Genomic DNA, 23,554 nt, shown 5'->3' on the forward strand with positions numbered 1-23,554 from the left:
TAGATAGATAATGATAGATAGATATAGATAGATGGATAGACAGACAGATAGATATATAGATAGATGATAGACAGATAGATATAGATATAGATAGATACATGATAGTCAGATGATAGATAGATAGACAGATAGACAGACAGATAGATACAGATTAGATAGATGATTAGATAGATGAGAGAGAGAGAGAGAGAGAGAGAGAAAGAAAGAAAGAAAGAAAGAAAGAAAGAAAGAAAGAAAGAAAGAAAGAAAGAAAAACTCAGTCGAGTTGTGATTTTAATTTGTTTTAACTGTTTTTAACATTGCTTTTTAAATTAATATGGTCCATTCTGGAGTCTTATGGTAAAAGATGGGCAATAAATCAAAATTATTACTAATGATGAGAGAGCCTCCATTCATTGCTCTGCCCACTAGTGGCACGTGGCCTTCGGAACGTTGCCCAGAAAGGAATGCAACCCTCAGGCTGAAAAAGCCCCCCCCCCCCAGCCATTGAAAGCTTTTTTTCATAACGACAGCATGCGCCACTCGTGGCTCTCTTTCCTTTTGCTCGTCCCTTACCTGCAGTTGTCCACCACGTACTGCACAATCTTGTCCAGCACCCTTTCGATCAGAGCGGTGCGAACCCAGATGTGCTTGACGGCTTGTGGGGTCAGGGCAGGGGCTTTGCTCGTGGTGGACGTCTGCCTCTTGAGGGATTCCTGGCCAGCCGGCTGACTTCTCCTGCTAAAGAGAAATAAAGAAAGCCCAAAAACTCTCAAAAAAGAGAGAGTTTAAAAGCTTCAACGCTAGCACACACGGTTTAATTTGTCTGGAGAGGGACTGACAACTCTGTGCCCGCCCCAAATGCAAGGCCTGCATTCCTCAAAGGGGTCACTTCTGGGGGGAGAGCACCTATAAATGGCTGGTAGCCATTGACAGCCTTGTCCCTGGTTTTGTCTAATCATCTTCAGAAGTCCTCCAAGCTGGTGGCCATCCCCGCCTCCTGTGGCAGTGAGTTCCACAGTTTATGCGCCCCATAATCTTCCTTCCATCTGCCCTGAATTGTCCGACATTTGGCTCCATTGGATATCTCCCTGTTCTAGCATTAGGCAGGTGTTTGAACCACACTTGTGATGTTGTTATGTTCACCTTGTGCCCGTGCCTTGACTGGAGCTACCATTTCCAAACCAGAAGGCCTAATTGGTCCATTTTCGAAAGAGTGTTAAAGCAACAGCTGATAGGAGAACATGCTAGCAGTAAAACAAGTGTTACTGTCATTGGTAAACTAGTTTAAACTGGATAGGATGGATGGGGGGGCGGCAAGGAGGAGGGGAAAAAAAATCAATCAGAAACATTTTTGCTCCCTCCTTCAATCTTCCGGACTATGGGGAAAGAAAATAAAAACCCTTATTTGTCTAGCTCAGCCTTTGGCAATCTGGTTCCTTCTGCATGCTCTGGACTACAACTCCCAGCAGTCCCTGGGAGCTGGGGCTGATGGGAGTTGTAGTCCTAAACATCCAGAAGGCACCAAATTGCTGTAGGCTGGACTACCCCATCTTATTCTCACTTGACATAAACTAATAACCTGAGGAGAGAAAGAGGCGCTGGCTGATAGCTGAAACTCCTCACTATATTCTCCAGCTTTCTTAAAGGTGACCTGAAAAGGGAAAAAAGAAAGATGGATTCTTTTGAGACTTCTTGGTGGGGGCGTGTTTGTGTGTGAGCGTGCACATAGGCACACTTGCACTTTTGGGGGTCATGCCTTTGGTGTCTGGGCCAACGCAGACAAAACAGTCGGCACCTAGAACAGTGTGTTCCAAAGGAATTCTGGGTTAAACCGGAACAAGTCTCAGAGGAGAAGGGGTGCGAGAGAGACCGGCTGCCCCCCCATAACACCTTGCCAATTTCAGTAGCCTCCTAGAGCATTCACAAAAACAAAGGATGGCTTGTTTTTGACAGAAAGGATAAATATTGCTAAGTAAACTACAGTGGTGCCCCGCAAGACGAATGCCTCGCAAGACGAAAAACCCGCTAGACGAAAGGGTTTTCCGTTTTTCGATGCGCTTCGCAAGATGAATTTCCCTATGGGCTTGCTTCGCAAAACGAAAAAGTCTTGCGAGTCTTGCAATTTTTTCCCCTTTTCCCCCCTTTTTCTAAGCCGCTAAGCCGCTAATAGCCTTTTAGCCGCTAAGCCGCTAAGACTTTAATAGCCGCTAAGCCTTTAATAGTCGCTAAACCGCTAATAGTGCTAATCCGCTAAGCCGCTAATAGGGTTGCTTCGCAAGACGAAAAAACCGCTAGACGAAGAGACTCGCGGAATGGATTATTTTCGTCTTGCGAGGTACCACTGTATTGTTGTCCAAAATTAATGGTGCTGGAAAACTAATGGTACCTAATATAGCTATAATGGAGAGAATTATGCATAATTTGAGATTTTAGGGAGGACTAGAACACTTTTTAAAACGTTTTGGCATTCTTTTATGCACAACCATCATTTTCAAGACAACCCTTGTCACCAGTTTAGCAATTCAGGAACTATACTTGATAATCTGATAATACCAATAGTCCTTACTTGGATTTTGTTATTTTAACCCCATGTTAAAATCGGAGCAACTGTACTCATTTCGTGTGCCTATTTCTTTTTTCACCTTTTGATTTCTGTCTGCTGTTACGAGTTGTTCTCTCCGTTATAAAATGTTTGTTTGTTTTTAAAATAAACACTCCCCCTCCCCTTTCAGCACTGATTTAATATCTGCTGCATAGCCATCGTGGAACCTTTTCACATCACCACACAGGCTATTTAAATATAAACTTGTTCAAAATGTGGCAGCACAGTTGAAGCAAATATTTAAACAGGGCAAGGAATAAAAGGACCCGAAAAACCTGTCTGAGATGACCTCTTAAGAGTGCAAGTAAGGTCTCTCTTAGCCTTGCAATGCGTGCCTGCAACCGGTCTGCTAAAATGTGCCCCTGCAAATTGGCATCAAGGCCGGGGGGGGCATGAGAGTGCTGGGATCCTTGGCCGCTGCACAAAGATACCGTCCCCCAACATAGCTGCCAATCTTGCCTTTTTTTTTTGCGGGAAATTCCCTTATTCCAGCGCCATTTCCCGCTGCTTTCCCGGATTGTTAGATATCCCGTAGACTGTCGCCGGGACAAGTGAGGCTGCTGATCCCTTATTTTCGAGGCTGCTGGTCCCTTATTTTCAAATCTGAAAGTTGACAGCTATGCCCCCCTGATGCCAGCCCTTTGCAGTGTGCAGAAATCAACACGCTCCAGTCTTTCAGCTGAAAACAGTGCAGATCTAACTCCGGGACTGGGCTGGTGGGCGGGCGGGCAAACTGCAAAACAAGGTTTCGTCACTGAGCTGCGGACTCCCTTCGGAGGCGGACATTAACCCTCACCTGCCTTCTACCTGCTGCAGCAGCTCCTGGGCTTTCCTGCACACGTCGCTGGCAACGTCGTACGTCTTGCCGACCTTGGTAAAGAGGGCGGCGATCTTGTCGGTCCGCAGGAAGCCAGCTGCCCGTCTCTTGAGCATGTGCAGAAGGCAAGCTTCCACCACCCCTGGGAGGAGATAAGAAGGCAAGAGTGTTAAGGAGCAAACCCCATTCCGCTGGAGAGTTCTGTGGTCTTGGGGCAAACACAGGCTCTTGTTTAACAATAGGAGCAAAAGGACGGTGTGGTTCAGGGGTGGGTCTCCCCGGAAGCTCAGGGTGGATGGACTCAGTGGTATAAAATAAGAGCATGGATGGCGAAGGCTACAAGGCTACAAGATGGCGCTTCAGGGGGAGGAGCCAACAGCCTCACTGCATCCCATCCTAAGCTATTACCTGGGATGACCTGGGCGTACAAATGAAGAACTACCTCTGACTACCATCAGGCTCCCGTCGCAAAACACGACGACAGTGGCTGTTGTCCAGTGTTAGAAACTCAGATGTATAAGCTAGGTGCCAAATAGCTCCTTAAAGGTAAAGGGACCCCTGACCATTAGGTCCAGTCGTGGCCGACTCTGGGGTTGCAGCGCTCATCTCACTTTATTGGTCGAGGGAGCTGGCATACAGCTTCCGGGTCATGTGGCCAGCATGACTAAGCCGCTTCTGGCGAACCAGATCAACGGAAGAGGTTCACAACCAAACAGAAGACGTCCCATTAGTGGACACGCCCCTCCCGCCAAGCTTTTAAAGATGAGACCTCATGAGCAGGACCCTCTTGCCCAGCTAGCCTGCTATGTGCCCACATGTATGGCCCACCTGGGCAGGTGCATGAACTGATCCCACCTATGAAGGCAGCACCTGGTTCTCAGTGACAAGACAGAGCCCTGCTCCTTCTATTTCCTCCTTTTCTCCCCTATCTGAAGCTGCCAGGCCAGACCAGATCCCAACGGGGCAAAAGGCACCCCTGGCAACGAGAGATCAGGGATTCAAACGAGTCTGTTTGTGGCCCACATAAATTTCCAGTGTGCCCATTCCAAAGCATAAAAGGTAAAGGTAAAGGGACCCCTGACCATTAGGTCCAGTCGTGACCGACTCTGGGGTTGCGGCGCTCATCTTGCTTTATTGGCCGAGGGAGCCAGATACAGCTTCTGGCAAACCAGAGCAGCACACAGAAACGCCGCTTACCTTCCCTCTGGAGTGGTACCTATTTATCTACTTGCACTTTGACGCACTTTCGAAATGCTAGGTTGGCAGGAGCAAGGACCGAGCAACGGGAGCTCACCCTGTCGCGGGGATTCGAACCGCCGACCTTCTGATCGGCAAGTCCTAGGTTCTGTGGTTTAACCCACAGCGATACCCCCTCCCTATTTCCTTGTGGGTCTGCCCAAAATCCCTTCCTGGAGCAGCGAACATAAAGGGGTCCCGCGGCAGACCAGGCGATACAGATTGAGATTCCTGAAGCGAGGGAGGTCAGGACCCCAGCACTGCTTTTGATCACCCGGAAGCAAGAAGCATTTAACAACTCTGAGGCGCCGATAAAGAAGTCCGAAACGTGCTTGCAAAATTACTGGAGGCTGAATTTAGCTCTCCCAACCCCCACCCTTCACGATGAGTTCTCCTGCCGCTTCAGAAGATGCCCACGTATCGAATTCTGTAGTTACCAAGTGGACTGAGCCGCATCGCAATCTTGGCGCTTAACACCCACGGAAAGTTTCATCCATGATCAACCCCAGTTGATTGGTGATTAAATTCGGAAAGGGAAGAAAGAGGCAGGGAGCACGGACGTCTCAGAGACAGCATCCTGCGCCCCCCTCCCCAGTCGCTCCTCCAACCCCCACAGCCCTCCCAAAGGAAATGATAGCATAAAGCGGATTGCCTCTTTTCCAGATTGATCTGACCACAAGTGCTTGCCTTTGCCTGTGTCAATTACTGTGAGCAACCTCTGGGGAAAGAGACTCGCATTTTGCAGCCTTTAAAAAAAAAAAAATAGGAGGAGGAGGAGGGTGAGGGGGAAAAGCATTATCCATTGGGAAGATAAGCTTCATTTTGCGTTTTTTAAAAGGAGAAAAGGCTGGACATCTCAGACCCAAACTTGGAACATTCGTAGCACAGCAGTGGAAAAATACCAAGCTTTTGAATTCACACACAGGCATGGCTGAAGAAAAACCACACACTTCATTCAAACATGTAAGGGGAGTGAGGGAGAGGAAACTCTGCGTCTTCTTTTTTTTTGGGGGGGGTGTCTTTCTGTGACTTACACAGCTCCATCGATAAGCACCAAAGGCTCTGAGAAAATGAAACATGACTCCACAGGCTCTCTTTTCATTCTGCATTCGTGAAAATTTGTGCTCATGGTTGTATTGTGGTTGGTTATAACGCCACTTTCCCTCCTGTTTGCACTTTAAAAGGTTTTGCACCCTGCGTCGTGTCTAATTGGAACGTGCCCTGCAGCTTCCTGCTGAAATCCGGTAACTTTTCATACTGCAAAACGTTCCGGAGTTTTGTGTTCTGTCCCACTTTTGTTGCTGGCTCTCCTTCCTTTGGAGGTTTTTAAGCAGAGGCTGGATGGCCATCTCTCATGGGTGCTTTAAGCTGAGATTCCCTGCGCTGCAGCGGGTTGGACTAGATGACCCTCGGGTTCCCTTCCAACAATTCTATGATTCTAGGAAGAGCGCCCCTCCAGGTGGTAATAATGGGGAAGACTCACAGGACAAGCGGAATGACATGCGGACAGGGGAGTATAAATCCAGTAGAGATCCACCACTAAGCAAGCATTATAGCATCAATGACATGTCACTGAATACACATGCCCCCCCCCCAAAAGTCTAGAGAGGTCCTTACACCAGTGGGGAGAACTTCCTGCTTTTCTCACCCTGCCAGTCTCAGATCCCCAGTCTTAACCATATGGAGCTAACTGGGTTAGATGGGAGGAGGATCTTTTCGGTGGTGACCTCTACCCACCCCAAATCATGGAATGCTTCCCCCAGTGAGGCCCGCCTGGTGCCAACATTACTGTCCAAATTTACTCCCAGAGATTCAGGCTGCATACACACAACACCTTTAAAGCATGTGGCATCCCTGGACACCTTCTGGCACTGTGGTATGCCCGGGGCAGCACTGAAACATACGATCTGGCCATTCCCTAGAGTGGCACCTTTCCGGATGAAAGTCACCGCCTTGGAAAATCCCTAAAGCGGTCAGATACTCATGTGTCAGAAGCCACAATCAGGCATAGGTCAGCAATAAAACACTGGAGTCAGTGAAGTTAACTCTTTATTCAAAGAAAGAAAACAGTGCGGGCCTTGTGATCACAGCAACTCTTCTCAGCAGGGAACTATCCCAATGAGGAAGTTGAGAGGACTGAAATTCCCTGCCTTCCCACTGCTCTTTAAGACTCCTCCTGCCTGGTTCCTTCCCAAGCAATCTGAGGCTCTGTTGTCTTGTCTCTCTTTGCTCTGCCCTCTTCATACCTCTGCAGGGTCTGGGAGACCAGAGGGGAAGGGAGCTGGTCACAGCAGCAGCAGCAGGAGAGCTTCTGGCTCCTGTTGCAGCCTGCCTCATCTCTGCCTCTTGACCTCACCCTGTCTGCTTCTGCCTCTGATTCTGAACTGCTCTCTCACATAGCCTCTTCCTGGCTCATGAAAGCAAGAGACTTTTAATCTCAGGATTGTGGGTTCGGGCAAAAAGTCACCTGCATTGCAGGAGGGCGGAATAGATGACCCTCGTGGTCCCTTCCAACTCTTAAATTCTATGATTCTAAACCCTGTCACCTCTCCTACTGCTGATACTTCCTCCTTGCAGTCTGCTCCCTCTTCTCCCTCTGACCACTGATCGTCGTCCCGCCACAAATCCCCTGGCTCTGAGCCTTCTTCCCTTTGGGGTCCTGCAGCTCATGTCACTCACCACTTCTCTGCCTCTAGCCAATCCATGACGCCATGCTATATACGCAGTAACATGCCAATGCTCTGGGCCTTGACGGAGGGGCAAAGTTAAGTGGACTCTACATAGGTGGCCAAAAGGCTAGTATTGCAATACTGGAAGGAGCATAAATCTTGCTGCAACTCTTATTCACTCTTGCAGCCCATGAAAAAGGTATCTTTAGCAGCCGCCAAAAGAGAACAAACACTCGGAACATTTGTGTTCTGTACTTGGAATTGTTTGCAAGATCTGGCCCACAGGCTTTTCCAGGTGCACTGAATCAAAACTCTCCCCTGTCCGTACTGCTGACCCATCTTACGTCGCCGTAAGCTCTCAACCGAGCCCGCCCCTGTCTGACAATCCTTAAAACACCTTCATTTGCTGCCAGGGAACAGCCAATCTGCATGCATGTTAATTCCATTTCAGGAACACACACACACACACACACACACACACACACACACACACACGCCCTGCCTGGAGATGGCTTCTGTGTCTGCCAGGCAGGCTCCAGATTGCAGCCAGTGCCTGTGTGGGCGGGAGAGACAGGATATATGGCTTTTTCACCTTCCAGGCATCCCACACACAGGCTAGGCATGATTGCTGTCTTTGGCTTCCATCATGAGCTGGGGGCACAGAAGATTATCAGCTCCAACAAAATTAAAATTGGGGAGAATGTGGGACGGGCAGATTGTCCGCTCAGTAAATTAGAAGTGTTAGAAGGGCTGGATCCACGGAGGGAGGTCCCCAGGACCCTACAGAGGACCTGCTCACTCAGCATCCATCCTGATTTGCTTCAGGGTGTTTGCACATCTTCCCATTGGTCGTTTGTTCACCCCACACTTCTCTGTGCCTTTCACTGTCACTTTCCAAAATGCAAAACGTCTATTTTGATGGGTGGGTGTTTTCAAGGCACATCTGTTGCACTGTAGCCCTTTAATCTCCTTTGAAATAACCAAGCTCCAGTATGGGCTTGGATTCCTCCTGGAAAGCACCTGACAGTCTGGAGGCGCACGCTGTCACCAACGCAAAGCAGGGTCCAATCCCTGGAATCTCCAAGTAGGGTTGGGAGAGACCTGGAGCCCTGGAGACAGGAGAGGGCTGAGCAGGTTGGAATTCACTCTCAATTAGTAAAAACAGGATCTGCGCAGGAGCACAGCAACTCATCTCTGGCAGGTCTTGCCCCCTTGAAATAGTTGCTGCGACTGAAGGTCTCCCACCTCCCCACAGCTGCCTAAGTCCCCTCCTCTCCAGGGTTTCCCCCAAGCAATCTGAGACTGCGCCTGCATGAAGCTGGCTTCTCCTCCGCCCTCTTCATGCCTCTCCTGGTCCTGGGAGACCAGGAGAGTGAGGTGCTTCCCACAGCAGGAGAGGGAGACACCCATGCCTGTTCACCAGCTGGACTCATCTCTTTGGGCCTCCCTCTTCTCCTGTCTCTGAGTCTGGACTGCTCTCTGCCCCAGCCTCTTCCTGCTCACTAAACCCTGTTACCTCTCCTGCTTCTGTCACCTCCTCCTCCTCCCCCCAGGCTTCTCCCTCTGACCGCTGAACACCATCCTACCACCAATCCCCTAGCCCTGCGTCTTCATCCCATGGGACGTTCCCCACCTCCTGCCTCCCACCATTTCTCTAAGTCCAACCAGTCTGTGACACTTGGAGAACTTTGGAGGTAAAAAAAACAACAGTTGAGGATGGGATATGTCCTCCTTGTTCACTCATTGGCCAATACTCCTTATTCACTGTTGATGCCCTTCTGTAGAAGACTCCATTTTTCTGGCACTTCCATCCTGTTCTGGTCATAAGGCTCTTGGTGGCTGCCAGCCCATGGCTATGATCTCCATCCATTGTTGGTGGCACTAATGTTTCTGAATATCACTTGCTGGGAATTGCAGGGAGACAAGAGTGCTGTTGTCCTCATGCTCTGCTTGTGGGCTTCCCATTGAAGCATCTTGTTGGCCACTGTAAGAATGCTGGAGCAGCTGGGCCACTGGTCTGCCCTGGCAGGGCTCTGCTCTTAAGGAAAAGCTGGTAAATGTAAAGCCGGCAGTTTAACACTGGAGATCAATCCTGAATCCTCAGTCGGCTGACTTGATTAAGGGGCAAGAAAGGGAAGGGTGTCTGGGAGTATATTACATCCCTGGTCTCAACAGGACCATCCTGCTATCCCAGCCTAACTAATGCCTAACATTAAGGAAAGCAAGCGGCCATGGAATCAGCCTAGAGTCAGCACAACACCCGCGGAGACGGGAGAGGGAACTAATGAAATCGTACGTCAGCTGCGAAGCTGCCCGTCGGCTGAGATAGCACCACATGCATCAAAACAGAAAAGTGAAGCAAAGTAATAAAAACCTAGACTCAGTCAGAAGGGTTCTTCCTCTATAATTTAACTCCAGGTGACAATTATGCAGCAAAGAAGACTTAATTGGACTTTCCTGCCGCAATCGTGCTTGCTTCTCCCTTATTGCTTCAGGAAATCATTTCAACTACGACAGCCCAGAGCTGGCCTACGGCATGCTTCTGTTTCCTTGCAATAATATTTCTGAAAAGCATGTCATCGCCGCCTTCCCAGAGCCCTGAATCCAGGAGTTCCTAGATCTTGACTCTCTGAACAGAGCTTCCCCTGCCTTTGAAACATGCCCCTTTTGGCACCTTCCACCCTGAGATAATAGCTCAGCATGTTCCAACTGGGAGATACCACATTTTAGGGGTGCGCACTGCCTGCAATATTTTATCCAGACCCTGATTCAGCACTTCGGCAAACACCCCACCTTCATCTGAGGAGCTTCACAGGCTCTCCTATCCAGATCTGAGTCCGTCACCCCAAAAGCTCCCACATTTGTTATTGGGAAATAATAATATATTTTTTAATGGCTACAGATGTTTTCCTCTTTTGGCAGAAGTAGATGAAAATTGCAGGAATGCTAGCTCCTCCAAGTGGATAAAGTCTGCCAAATTACAGGCAAATAGATCTGGGGTCTTTTGTGCTGGAAACATTTAAAGTTGATTTGGGGTGAAGAAGAACTATCAATCAATCAATCAATCAATCAATCAATCAATCACCTTTATTGGCATAGGGACAATACAAAAATATATAGGTCAAAGCATAAAATTGGCATCTGTTCATAAAAGGTAGTACTTTAAGACAGAACTATGCAGACCTAATGAAGTTAAAAAGTTTTAAGTGTGTTTTAAGTGCATTATACAAATGTGATACTAGATGGCAATGGTGAGCTTATGGCAAATTCAACTTATTTTTTAAAACGTGTTTTAAAAAAAGCATTTTCACAGCATTTTTTAATATGTGTCTAGATTCCACCCTGGTAAAGATTCCACTTTGTGTCTGACCAGCCTATCAAGCAAAGGACATCAGCCTGGTATTTGGGATACATCCAGATCCAATACACTGATCCTATACACCCCTCAGAGAAGACTGTGATTAAGTGGTTTACAAATTGCTGGAATAAATAAAAATAAAACTACATTGCGCTGCCCCCAGTTTTGAAATGTTCCTTCCTTCAGGAGGACAGAGATGGCCACGCGTTTGTCAGGAGTTCCCTGTTCATATTCTCTATTTCCTCCTCACTTTTGGTGGTTTCTGGTTGGGCCAGTTTTGGAGCCTGGAGTCTGTTTCGTTTTATGGTGCTGATTTATAGCTTTAAAGTACTGTCTTGTTTATTTGCTTTATAGCACTGCTGCTTATATTCCACTGCGCTCTTCACTGTGTTCTCTGATTTGCAATGATGTGACTTATTTATTTTCATGTAAAACCGCACTGGGGTCTCTTGTGACAAAAAAAAAAAAAAGCAGCATACAGGAACATTAAATAAATAAAATTATTTACACAGAGCTAGGAAGACGTAGAGCCCCACTCCACCCCATTATTCTGTTCAGCAGAGGAGCCTATTTGGGAGGAATTTTCCTCCTCATCACAAATACAAAGGTAAGATAACGGGACTTCTGGCTTGTCCGGCTGTCTCCCAGATTTGCAAAATGCTTATCTTAAGAAAGGGATGCCCACCCCTGCTAAGTTTTCCACCACATTCAAGAAGCTGCCATTTCCAAACCCTCTTGGTACCCTCGCTTAAAAAGGGGAAACCAGCAGAGATGGGTTTTTTTCTACAAGGGTGGTGACTTGGGTGTATGGACAATTCTGTTATGTTCTGAGCCACTCCTGCCAATGCTTGCTCCCAGAGAGAAAACTAGAGAGTGTGGCACTGCTCATTATTTTCAGGATTGCTTTGTGATTCTCTCCTCCCCGCCCGATTTGTTGCTCTTTTCCTGCAATGTTTTAAAGGCCATTGTTTGACTTCTCGGACCATAGCTGGACCTCAAGACCCTGAGGATAGCGTGGGGGAGAGTAGTGCAAACACAGAGGTCTCCAGCTTCAGAAATCAGGCAGCCAGAGGCTCCTAATTGCATTTGTAAGACAGAAAGGGGGGGAAATCTAATTATCTCCCCAGCACAATTTCTCTCTGCCTTCAGTAGAAGATTCACAAAAGCAGCCTCGGCAGACATCAGATCAGCAGACATGACAACCTTAATCTTCACAGTTAACTCTTATGTAACTGCATCATATATATATCTTCCTATATACATAGAAATGTAAGGCTGTCGTCGCACTGCCCCCGTTGGAGGATTTGTAGTACCACATCACAATCCAGGATAAACCCAAGGGGCCACTAAAACTGAACTTAGTAGCTCTGCAAGGGATGGGAAGAGGAAGCTCTAGGGTCAATAGCAAGATCACAGGGGGTTGGTAAGCAGAATGAGCAGGGGCACAGCCGTGTCTGTGTGTTTCTACAGGTACCGGTAATCTTTTTAGGTTTGTCAGGAAGAGAATTCTCAGCCACCAAAACAGGAATGTTTTTAGATTCTTCCTAAAAATTAATTATGAGGATTGCCCAGTCTGGGTTGTTACAGAACTACATTGCAATGGCCATTTCTCTACAAAACAAGAAATATCTGATAAATTAAATGCTATATTACATTAAATATTATAATTAACAACAGCCCCAGTGTGGTACAGTGATTAGAGTGCCATACTAGGACCTGAGAGACCAGGGTTCAAATCCCCACTAAGCCATGATGCTTAGGCCAGTCACTGCCTCTCAGCATAACCTACCTCACAGGGTAATTGTGAGGAATTAAATGGGGGAGAACCATGTACGCCATCTGTCATGGATGCTTTAGTTCAGATTCCTGCATTGCAGGGGTGGGGGTTCGACTAGACGACCCTCAGGGTCCCTTCCAACTCTACAAATCCATAATTCCTTATCGTTTCTTAGAGAAACAGGTGGGGTGTAAATGCAATAAATGAAATCAAAATAACAGCCGCTGTCTTTTCATTTCAATACCCCATGTCCTGTCCCCAGCTTTAAGCAGGCTGCTTTTCCTCTAGGCTGCTGCCTCCACTTCCCTCCCTCCAATCTGTAAAATGGGTACAATAAATACCGAGCCACTTTTGCAGAGCTGCTGTAAACAAATTACCGAGATAATGCAGGCTGAAGTGCTTTGAAGGCCCTGGAAAACACCGGATAAATCCTTGCATGAAGAACAATTACTGTAACATAAATAAATAAAATAGTGCTTACTGGGCCCCTGCTGGCTAGAGAAAGGAGGTACAGACCATTCAGGCAGCACAACATCCCAGAACCCTCCTAACACAGGGAGTTGGTTAGGTGATACTAGTGTGCCAATCCGGTGTTACCGCCTGATATAAAAACTTGGAGACCTGGAATTCGCTGCCCCCCACCCCGGTTCTGAGGAGCATGTGATGGAGTGAAACAATGGCACATCCCTCCTGCAGTATCGCCAGACGATCAGCCTTTCGCTTATCAGCTCAAAGTATCAGCATGCAGAAGCAGGCCACACCAGGCATGTCACTGCCCCTTTCATAAATACTTATCTCTCCCTTTCTCTGCAATTTTGCTGTTCTGGCTTCTGGGATAGCTGCGCAGCCTGCATTCACTCCATAAGACGCACACACATTTCCCCTTACTTTTTAGGAGGGAAAAAGTGTGTCTTACAGAGCAAAAAATACGGTATTTTTTAATAACAGATTCCTGCAAAATGTGAACAATGACAAATTGAGAGAACCAAAGCTGACAGATCCTTCCATCACTACTAAGAACACACCATTCAAATGGCCTGCGCAGAACGGCTTTTCACCCCAGAAACTGAATAAAGCATGTTGTCGAACTTTGAGAATTAAACCGGCACCTTTTCACATATTGGGTCTTCTTGGAACACAAGCTCCATTAAAAAAAATTCACCCCCACCCCCCACCCCCATGAAAAAAGGGAAGCTCGTTTAATACCAGAGTGGAGGAGGCGGGTCAGAGAGATGATTGCACTAATTGTCTCATTACCATTAGCGCCACGATCCTATTAGTCAGCTCAGAAAAAAACGGTTTGTTGATACACAAAGAACAATTAACCAATAATCTGCTCCTTGGCAGAAGAACACAACAGAGAGAAACACCACGTCCTCAGGTGGCGTGAGGTATTTTAAAACATCAGGAGCACCAACAGCCGCTACTATGGCAACAAAACCGCAGGGGGAGGGGAAAGGATTTCCAGATGTGCTCTGCGGGACCTGGCAAAATGTGGTGGATTCAAAGCGACAGGCCGCCACCCCAAGACAAACAGAGCCCCCCCCATCCAGCACAATGTGCATAGCACCCCAGGGTGGGGGTCAAGCTTTTTTGCAAACCAAGGCAGAACACCTTACAAGCAACTTTCCCAGTCCTTGTTGATGAGAGAGAGAGAATACTAATAAATTAAGGAGGTAAAACATTGCTGGCCTTTCGTGATGCCTCAAACCAGCTGCCAAGGGGAGCTGCTTCAGACAACCATCTGATGGCTTTTGAGCAGAGGTTTGGCCCAGAAGTCCATTTCCCTGAAACCAGAACCCCTGGGTCAACAGCTGAGGCATCGGCTGATGGGTAGCAGGTGGGGTTTAATCCTGCACTGCCTGTGCAGGCCATTTCTCCAGGGACTGGTGCAGGCAGCCCATTCTGCAGGAGTTAACCCTCGCTCATCGGCTGGTAAGTGGCGCAGGGTTTAAAATCACACTCTGTTTGGCAAGGTTCCATGTGAACCCCTTCCTCTCAGCTTCCACCTCCTAGCAAAGTTTCCCCCGTAGAAGTCCTCAGGGAAGAGGATGGGTGTGAGAACGAGCAGGATCTGCCTGCCATTGGCTCTGGCTCCAGCCACGATCTGGGCTCCCTTCTACCCCAGAGACCCAGTGAGTGTCCACAACCACTGCTGTCATTACCTCTGGCGCCACCTACTGTTGGGCTCCCTGCCTTCCACCCCACCAGGCCCAATTAACTGCATTATGCTACCCCCAGCAAACGGTTATTTTATTTTAAACTTTTATTTATTCAGTTTCTATACCACCCTTCATCCGAGGACCACAGGGCCGTTTACAAGAGGAAAACACAAAAAAGACATACCATAGGAACAAACAAAAACAAACAAAAAGAATAACAATGTCCGTTCTCCAGACTTTTCACAGAGAAGGCACATGAAGAAAGGCCTCAGATTATGATTGCTGGATGCAGATCAGTTCAAAAAAATGATGCAAACAAATAAGCAGACCCCCCCCCCCCCATAAAACAAATTGTTTGTGTGTGTGAATTCTTACACATTTCAGGAAGTGGGGAAACAAGCCTACACAGCTTTTTTTTAAAAGTTCTCTCTCCTCCTCATAGGCACACCAGGAAGGAATTCCTTCCCTTTCCCTTGCAATACATTTCCCTCTGGATTTTATTTTTTTTTAATCGCCAAAGCCAATTCTGGAGATAAGCCTTCTCAACAGAATGTGGGCTTTTCAATTTGTCCACGGTTGTCTTCTGCGTTTGAAAATTACATTCGGTTTAATTGCCGGTAATAGGCTTTTGCTTTCAGGCAGGGAGAGAGAGAGAGAGAGAAATGCGTGTACGGTTTAGAAAGGCTGATATCCACTTTGTGAAAAGGGGAATTTGAAAAGCAGAGGCTGCCAGAGACCTGGGTGTCAGCTGCGCAGAGCAATTACGGTGGCAGTTCAGAGCCCCCTCTGCCACCTCCAGATATGTCACAAGCCACGCTGAACTGACAAAACAGGGCCTATGCAAATATATTTAACACTGGAGATGTAAATGCCCCCTTTTTAACTCCCTGCGGCAAAACAGACATGGGAAACCTCTGGCCTCCTCAGATGCTAATGAACTACAGTTCCCATCATCCCTGGCCATCAGCCATACTGGTGGAGAAGGGAAACGATTCCCTTCAGCTCCAGTGAGAATGGCAGCATAACATTGAGTTTGATGGAAACATAGCCACTGGGAAGGGTTGGTGTAGCTCAGAGGTGGGGAGCCTATGGCCCCCCAGATATTGTAGGCCTTCAACACCCCTGGTCATAGGTCATGCTAGCTGCAGCTGATGGGAGCCATGGTTCAAAACATCTGGAGAGAACTAGGTTGAAGAAGACGGGTCCATACACCAAGGATGTGGAACCTGCACCTCTCCAGAACTTGATGGCCACCAATTCCCATCAGTCTCAGCCATCATGACCAATGACCAGGTGTCATGGACTGGCCAGATGCAGAGGAGTGGTGAAAGGCTGGGGAACCCCCAGGGGAAGAAGACTCAGAGCCCGGGGAGTGGTGGTGGGATGACAATGAATGGTCAGAGGAAGAAGGCAACAGGGTTTAGTGAGCAGGAGGAGTCTATGGCAGAGAGAAGTCACAAGAGGCAGAGATGAATCAGGCTGGTGAAGAGGCCAGTGTGTGTCCCTCTCCTGCTAGTCTCCCAGAACCAGAAGAGGCATGAAGAGGGAGGAGCAAAGACAGACATGATGATGTGGTCTCAGATTGCTGAGGAAGGACCTGGGAGAGGAAGAGGCTTAGGCAACTGGGGAAAGGCAGTGACCTTCTGTCCCCACAACTGCCTCATAGAGGCAAGATCAACCAGGTTGAGTTGCTGTGCTCACTAGGCATGACCTCCTGAGCAGACCTTGTTTGAAGGGTTAACTTCACTTATGCCATGCGATTTATTGTTGACCTGCTCCTCACATCAGGGATGATGGGATTCAGAGGCCCATAATATCTGGAGGGCCACAGGTTCCCTACCTGTGATCTGCACTAACCTTCCCTGTGGCATGAGTTTTCAAGCAACGCCTTTTCTGAGCACATCAGCGAGCCGTTTCCAGACTGGAGATGGTTGCTGGGACATCCACGGCTTACGTTTGCCACTACAGAGAAGGTCTTGTGCAGCTTCTCCACAACCCACACGGAAACACAGAGGTCGTACGCAGTTTCCTGGTCCCTGCTGGTAATAAGCAACGTGCTGCCATTATATTGTACCATCAATGGCTATTAATAGCACTTAATGGACTGTGCGATTCAAAGAATTTACCCTGTGCCGGCAGTAAAGATATTGCCAAAGGCTTGGTCATCTAATGACGACAGCAGTGTTTCTGTTGGCTCTACAAGATGGCACACAGAAGCAGAGCATATCCTGTCCCCATGGCCACGTGGACACATCTCTCCCTTAAAGGGTGTAACGGCTGCAAGTGAAGTAGCATGTGCCTCTTCACGCTGCAATGGACGGATTAGTCCAGTCGTTCCATGGCAGAGTAGCAGCTGGCAGAGAGCTTGAGAAAAAGAAAAAGGTCACAGAACGGAGGGAGGAAATTCGCCACCGGATTCTCCAAACTCGCACCAGCAAAGCCTGCCAGTGTTGCACATTGGTGGAACATGCTTGTCAGATGGTGGCGTTAGAGTCAGGGAGGGAGGGTGTCATGCTCAGCTCTGACCCAGCGCCAGACACCGAGTCCTCAAAGGACGGATGAGACAGTCCACAGGTGGGGGAACCTGAGGAGCAGGCAAGGGTCTCCTGGAACTGGTGCGAGAGATACCCTCTGGTGGGTGACCTGCTGGGAAACCATTGGAGCTGTCTGGGGATGGGCAGCCAACCCTTGTTCCTTGAGAATTGAAAGGTCCAAGTCAAGGAAGAACTTCACTGGCGGGGGCATTATGCCTCTGGACACCGGTTGTTGGGGGTCGCAAGTGGGGATAAAGAGCTCTTGTGCTCAGCTCCTGCCCTGGGGCTTCCAGTTTGGGGCATCTGGGTGACCACCTTGAGCACAGGATGGCTAGACTAGATGGGCCATTGGCCTGATCCACCAGGGCTCTTCTTATGTTCATCTATAGGCCCAGAGTTATCTCCCAATTCAGGCGAAATGGTTGTCAGCTCCTGAGTAAAGAATCCCTAGAACTTGATCAATTGCTAGTTACTGAACAGACTTATGTGCTCACACCTTCCTCTAATGGAGCCCAGGGCAGCAACACTATCAGCAGCTAGGGTTAGGGAAGCCACCATATAGGGCTCCCTACTGAGCCTTCCAGAAACCACACAGGCCCCCGGCTCTTTGTACTTTGGGGCTGAGCTCCCATTTCTAATCCCCCTTCCTTGTGATATCGACTCTGGGCTGTTTCCTCATTGCTCCTGGATTATGTTTGGAAGCTAGAATGATTCTCAGTGCTTGAGATGGACTTGGGATAGCTCTGCCGGTAGAGCATGAGGCTCTTAACCTCAGGGTCGTGAGTTTGAGCCCCACGTTGAGCAAATGATCCCTGCATTGAAGAGGGGTTAGACTAGACAACCCTCGTACTCTACAATTCTACAACCCTGACTAGTTCAGACTATGCTGCACCTGGAACCCTAATCTCTTGGATAAATGCTTTTGTTGAAAGGCTTTCAGCTCTTTGGAGCGAGACCCTGGCCCCCGAGAGCACCTCCTAGACAACAATGGAAGGGAAGAGGGCAGTTGTCTCTGAATCCCAGGCCTGCAACTTTGTGTTCAGTAGCCCAGAGTCCTTAGGAGAGGGTTCCAGAGGTGGACCTTTGAGCCAGAGAAGGCAAAGTGTGGATCACAGCAAGGGAAAGGCCCTGCTCTCTGCGTTGACCAAGTGCACAGCTGCTCTGCCCATATCACCAACCTAGGCTTATGCAAAGGACTGAGAAAATAACTCTTGTGTGTTGTTTGGAACAAAGGCCTTGGCAGCTTGTGATGCTTTGAGCCAGCCAACTCTCCTCCTAGTCGGATATTATTTATTTAGGGTTTTTAACCTGACTTTCCATTCAAAGAGCACCCAAGGCTACCAGCAACTACAAAAAGAACAAGATCAGAATATCACACGCACGCACAAAGAACAGAACCTATTAGTCATATTCCACTCAAAAGCCCTCACTGGGTAAATATCAAATGAGCCAAAGCTCTGCTAAATGAAAGGAGAGGAAGGGTGTTCTCTAACGCCTGAAGGATCCTGGAGCTTAACTGGAAAAGAACCAGATCAGCACCACGGAGAGCTCCAAAAGACAATGCGGTTGCTTCCCTTCCGAAGGCCTCTGATACCAGTCACTGCTCTCAGGCCTCCAGGGTTATTCTTGACTGCCAAACAAGATTCTCATAGCACAGGGGGAAATGGCTCAGATTTATTGCGGCACAAGCTTCAGGGGCTTACAGACAGATTGGAGAAAGAGGGCTGGGAATCTGCTAGTCTTTACAATGCTCCCAGACTTCATTCATAAAACTGATGGAGGGAAGCTGTTAAGCTCTCGCCCCAAAACGCAAAGGCAGCAGCTGTTCCTTGAAAAGCAAGGAAGAGACCTTTATTCAGGCTGATAGTAGCTCAGTCTCAGCTGCAAGGGTAAGGTCCAGAAAACAGGACGCCAAGGAACAGGAGCGAGGCAAGAGCTTTAGAACTGAACGGAAGCAGACTGAAGAAACCCCAACTAAAGAATCATGGCAAGAAAAATTGACGGACTATGCAGAACTGGCAAAACTGAAATATAAGCTGCAGGACAAGGATAACTGTGACTTTAAGGATGAATGGGAACCCTTTACAAAGTATCTGGAGATGCAACAAAGTGAACTGGACTCCTTGGCAGGTTTTGAATAAACATTCACAAACCTTTTATTTATAATAATCAGCTAAATAGTTTGAGGATCTATACAACTTTGTAACATGCAGAAAACAGCAGTCTCAGAGAAACCAAAGACTGGAACTGAGGGAAGTCGGGGGTGGGGTGTGTGGGTGGGTGGGTGGGTGGAGGGAGGAAAAATGGGGGGGGGACAAGGATGATATGTTTTTGGATAATATGTCTTGTTTTAATTTTGAATAAAAAAACTTTTTTTTTTAAAAAAAGAACTGAACGGAAGCTATACAGATGTCCCAACAGAGGACACATCCCTCCCACCAAACTTTAAAAGAAGAGGGAGTGGACTCACTCAAGGCTCCCCCTATGGCTCCACCATGTACCTGCTGGGCGGGTGTGTCTGATCCCACCTACAAAGGTGGCCCCTGGTTCATGGCTACAAGACTGTGCCCTGTCCTTCTGCCACCAGCTCTGCTGCCACCCCCCACTCCTTCTGGCAGGCCTAAGTGCTCCTCCCAAACCAATGATGAGGCTCTGTACTCCATAAGAGGGGGGGGAGAGAGCCTCCCCCTCTCTGGCATCTCGGTACAGTTCAGTCGGTAGCAGCATGAGACTCTTAACCTCAGGGTCATGGGTTTGAGTCTGAAGCTGGGCAAAAGATTCCTACTTTGACCCTTGCAGTCCTTTCCAATATTTGAGAATTACAAGGGAAGAACCTCCCTCTTCCATCCCTTCCAGGCCCGCTATCTGCTCTTTCTCCAACTCTTCCTCTTCTGCCTCTGCTTAAACACCTCTGTGAGAGGGAGGGGCAGAGATAGGAAGCAGTGGCAAACTCTTGCAGTGAGGCAAACTCTGCCTGCTTCTGGCTCAATCTCCACCTCTGGTTTCCCCCACTGCATCACAGATGAATCTGATACTGCTTTGCTTCTGTTTAGTATCTGCCTCTGGATATGTGTTGATGGATATGATAGTGCAAGTTAATCGCTCGCCAGCTGCCTCGCAGTTGCTAAGGTCTCCTAGTGAGGCTTGGGAAGGAATCCACTTCCCCGTACGGAATGTGAGAGGGTGCCTGTAATTAGTCTTTTTAAGCAATGGAGGTGAGATTGGCTGTTGTCATCACACCTTGGCTAATTGAAAGGAGAACTGCCAAGGCTTTCCAACAGGTTTGGAAAAATGGCCTTGATTGGGGGGGGGGCGGATTATGAATTGCGTGTGTGTACAAAGAGGCAAATTCCATGCTCAGGATCATTGGAATTGAAAATAAAAGCTGCCAATATTGTAATGCTGTTATAGAAATCTACGGTGCGAACTGCACTTGGGAGTACTGTGTAGGGTTCTGGTAGCCCCACCTCAAAAAGGAGTTGGAAAAGGTTTCAGAAAAAGGCAAGCAAACTGATTGAAGGGATGGGGCGATTCCTCTATAAAGAAAGGTTGCAGCGCCCGGGACTTTTTAGTTTAGAGAAAACACCAGTAAGAGGCAACATAATGGAAGTTTATAAAATTAAGCCTGGCGTGGAAGAGGTGGATAGAGAACTGTTTTTCTCCCTCTCTCGTAACACTAGTGGGCATCTGAATGAAGCTGAATGATGGAAGATGCTGGGCAGATAAAATGCAGCACTTCTCCATGCGGTGCATAGTGAAACTACGGAACTCACCGCCACAGGAAGCAGTGAGGGCTACCAGCCTAGAGGATGAGACACATTCATGGCTACAGAAGGCTTCTGGACATGATGGCTCTGCTCTGCTCCCACAGTTGGAGGCAGTCATGCTTCTGAATACTCCTTGCTGGAAACCACGGAATGGGACAACGCTCTTGCGTTTGGGTCTTGCTTGCAGGTTTTGCACCTGCATCTGACCGGCCATGGTGAGAACAGAACGCCGGACGAGATAGGACCAGCAGGCTCCTTCTTACGTTCTCATATTATCTATATCTGCTGATCTCCCCTCTCATCCAGCTTGTTGCGAGGCTCGTCCCCGTTCTATTTTTGAAAGCCGCCCCACACAAGAGGGTGAGTCACTCGCCTGCAAGCACACTCCTCCTTACCCAACAGTTTGGGCTCTCTTGATTGGGTCTGAGGTTTTGCCAGCCTCGCTGCCAGTCAGTGGGGATTCATTCTCCCATTCTTTATTGGGGCTTCCTGGGTGTCAGTATACAGATCTGCCTTTGGAATCCCGGCGAAAGCAAGTTCACGCCTCTCACTTAGTTTGCAAGAGGCTCCTTTATCATTATATTGGGGGGGGGGGTGTTGAGTCATGTTCTTATGCAGCTGCATTGTTTTACAGTATACTTTCTGGATGCCTCACAATCATTTTATAAAGCAGTCGTGTTCTGTGTTATGAACCAAGCACTGCTAGGATTTGTTTCTTTGCATTTTCCAACGTATTTCTTAATCAAGAAAGAATCTGGTGTGGCACAAGCAAATTTTTACTCTGAAAGGGTGGCCGAGAGAAAAAAGTTTGAGATGCACAGCTCTACACTGACTGGCAGCAGCCCTAAAGGGTTGCAGGCAGGGGCTGCTCCCAGCCGGACCTGGAGATGCCAGGGATCAAACCTGGGTGTATCTAAATGCAAACCAGTGAGCTAAGGTCCCTTCCCCAAGCGCTTTCTTGCTCTCCTCCACATAAGTGTCACAGAAGAGGAAGGGATTCTCAGAGAGGTGGACAGGTGAGCCGACTTGGCTTCAAAGCATCCAGAAACAGCGTTAGAAATTCCCAGGTGTGCTTTGCGATTGGCGTGGGTCCAATGGCGACCACCAAGTTGGTGACTCTTGTCTCCATCTGGCTGGCCCCTCCAGTTTACTTAAGCAGGTAAGCAGAAGAGCTTATTTATTGTATTTACAGTGGTATCTCAGGTTAAGAACTTAATTCGTTCTGGAGGTCTGTTCTTAACCTGAAACTGTTCTTAACCTGAAGCACCACTTTAGCTAATGGGGCCTCCTTCTGCTACCGCGCCGCCAGAGCATGATTTCTGTTCTCATCCTGAAGCAAAGTTCTTAACCCAAGGTACTATTTCTGGGTTAGCGGAGTCTGTAACCTGAAGCGTCTGTAACCTGAAGTGTCTGTAACCTGAGGTACCACAGCATATCCCACCTTTTTCTCCAAGGAGTACAGTGGTACCTCTGGTTGCGAACGGGATCCGTTCCAGAGGCCCGTTCGCAATGTGAAACGCCCGCAACCTGAAGCGCCGTATCTGTGCAGGTGCGCGGCGAAATGTGGTGCTTGTGTGCATGTGCGAAGTGTGATTTAGCACTTGTGCATATGCGTGAACAGTGAAACCCAGAAGTAACTCTTTCCGGTACTTCCGGGTCGCCGCAGGACGCAACCTGAAAAAATGTAACATGAAGCAAACTTAACATGAGGTATGACTGTACATGGTTCACCTCCTTCCTCAGTCAGTTCCCTACAACGGCCCTGTGAGGTAGGCTAAGGGGCTGTGACTGACTCCAAGGTTACCCAGCAAGCAGCGCACGGAAACACCATTTACCTTCCCGCTGGAGTGGTACCTATTTATCTACTTGCACTTTGATATGCTTTCAAACTGCTAGGTTGGCAGGAGCAGGGACCCAGCAACGGGAGCTCACCCCATCACGGAGGTTCGAACCGCCGACCTTCTGATCGGCAAGTCCTAGGCTCTGTGGTTTAACCCACAGAGCCACCCGCGTCCCTTATTTGGTGATTAGCTTTTACTATATCTGAGTTTCTAACACTGTCCAGAAAGCTGTATTAAGTTTGACTGGGGTGGCCTGCATTTAAGCCTCAAAGCCGCACCCCCACTTTCCAGACAGATGCATTAGATGCAGACAGCTCCCAGGCTCAGTGACCACAGGCAATGAATGCCCTGAAGGCTGCTTGACTCCATCTCCTACAAGACAGACAAGAGATCAGGGTGTTGCATCGATTTTCAGGCCTCAGGAAGCACAGCATCGCTCATTACCAGGGCTGTCTATCGACCGCAATACTCTGCAAGTGTGCGGAATGTGGAACTGTGCACAGAATCAATCTGTCTGCAAAGCTCAGGCTTATTTGACTTTTTTAAAAAGTGCTTATCAGGCTTGGTTTTAAATCAAGAGAGACCCGATTGATTTGCAAGTAGACAAAGCCATTTAATTGTTGATTCAGGCTATTCCCCTCGACTGATCCTATCCAGCAGAGAATTGGCTGCCTGGCTACAGAGGCTCCTAACCTGGTTGCGCTGTTCAATGGCAGGTCAGTGCAGGAGTAAGAGCCAGCCTTATCTATGATGTGATCATGGATGAGGGAACTGAACTGGCTTGTGTAACCACGACCTGAGTGGGTGAA

The 23,554-nt window shown here is 48.3% G+C and overlaps 1 protein-coding gene across 8 annotated transcripts in view; it reads right to left on the reverse strand.

The window, feature by feature from the left end:
- The window catches only part of SGSM2 (small G protein signaling modulator 2), an 80,271-nt gene that overhangs the window by 36,649 nt on the left and 20,068 nt on the right, over positions 1-23,554 (reverse strand). For 4 of the 8 annotated variants that reach the window (XM_081172888.1, XM_081172884.1, XM_081172887.1 and 1 more), the window contains exons 3-5: positions 3,381-3,543; positions 1,562-1,633; positions 556-720 (exon numbers count right to left, since the gene is read on the reverse strand). In XM_081172888.1, the coding sequence (XP_081029014.1) occupies positions 556-720; positions 1,562-1,633; positions 3,381-3,543 (400 nt within the window). The remainder of the gene's footprint in view (positions 1-555; positions 721-1,561; positions 1,634-3,380; positions 3,544-23,554) is intronic. The other 4 variants (XM_081172889.1, XM_081172886.1, XM_081172883.1 and 1 more) reach the window with 3 other exon arrangements.

The sequence above is a fragment of the Podarcis bocagei genome (assembly GCF_964188305.1).
Source record: "Podarcis bocagei genome assembly, chromosome: 15".
NCBI lineage: Eukaryota > Metazoa > Chordata > Lepidosauria > Squamata > Lacertidae > Podarcis > Podarcis bocagei.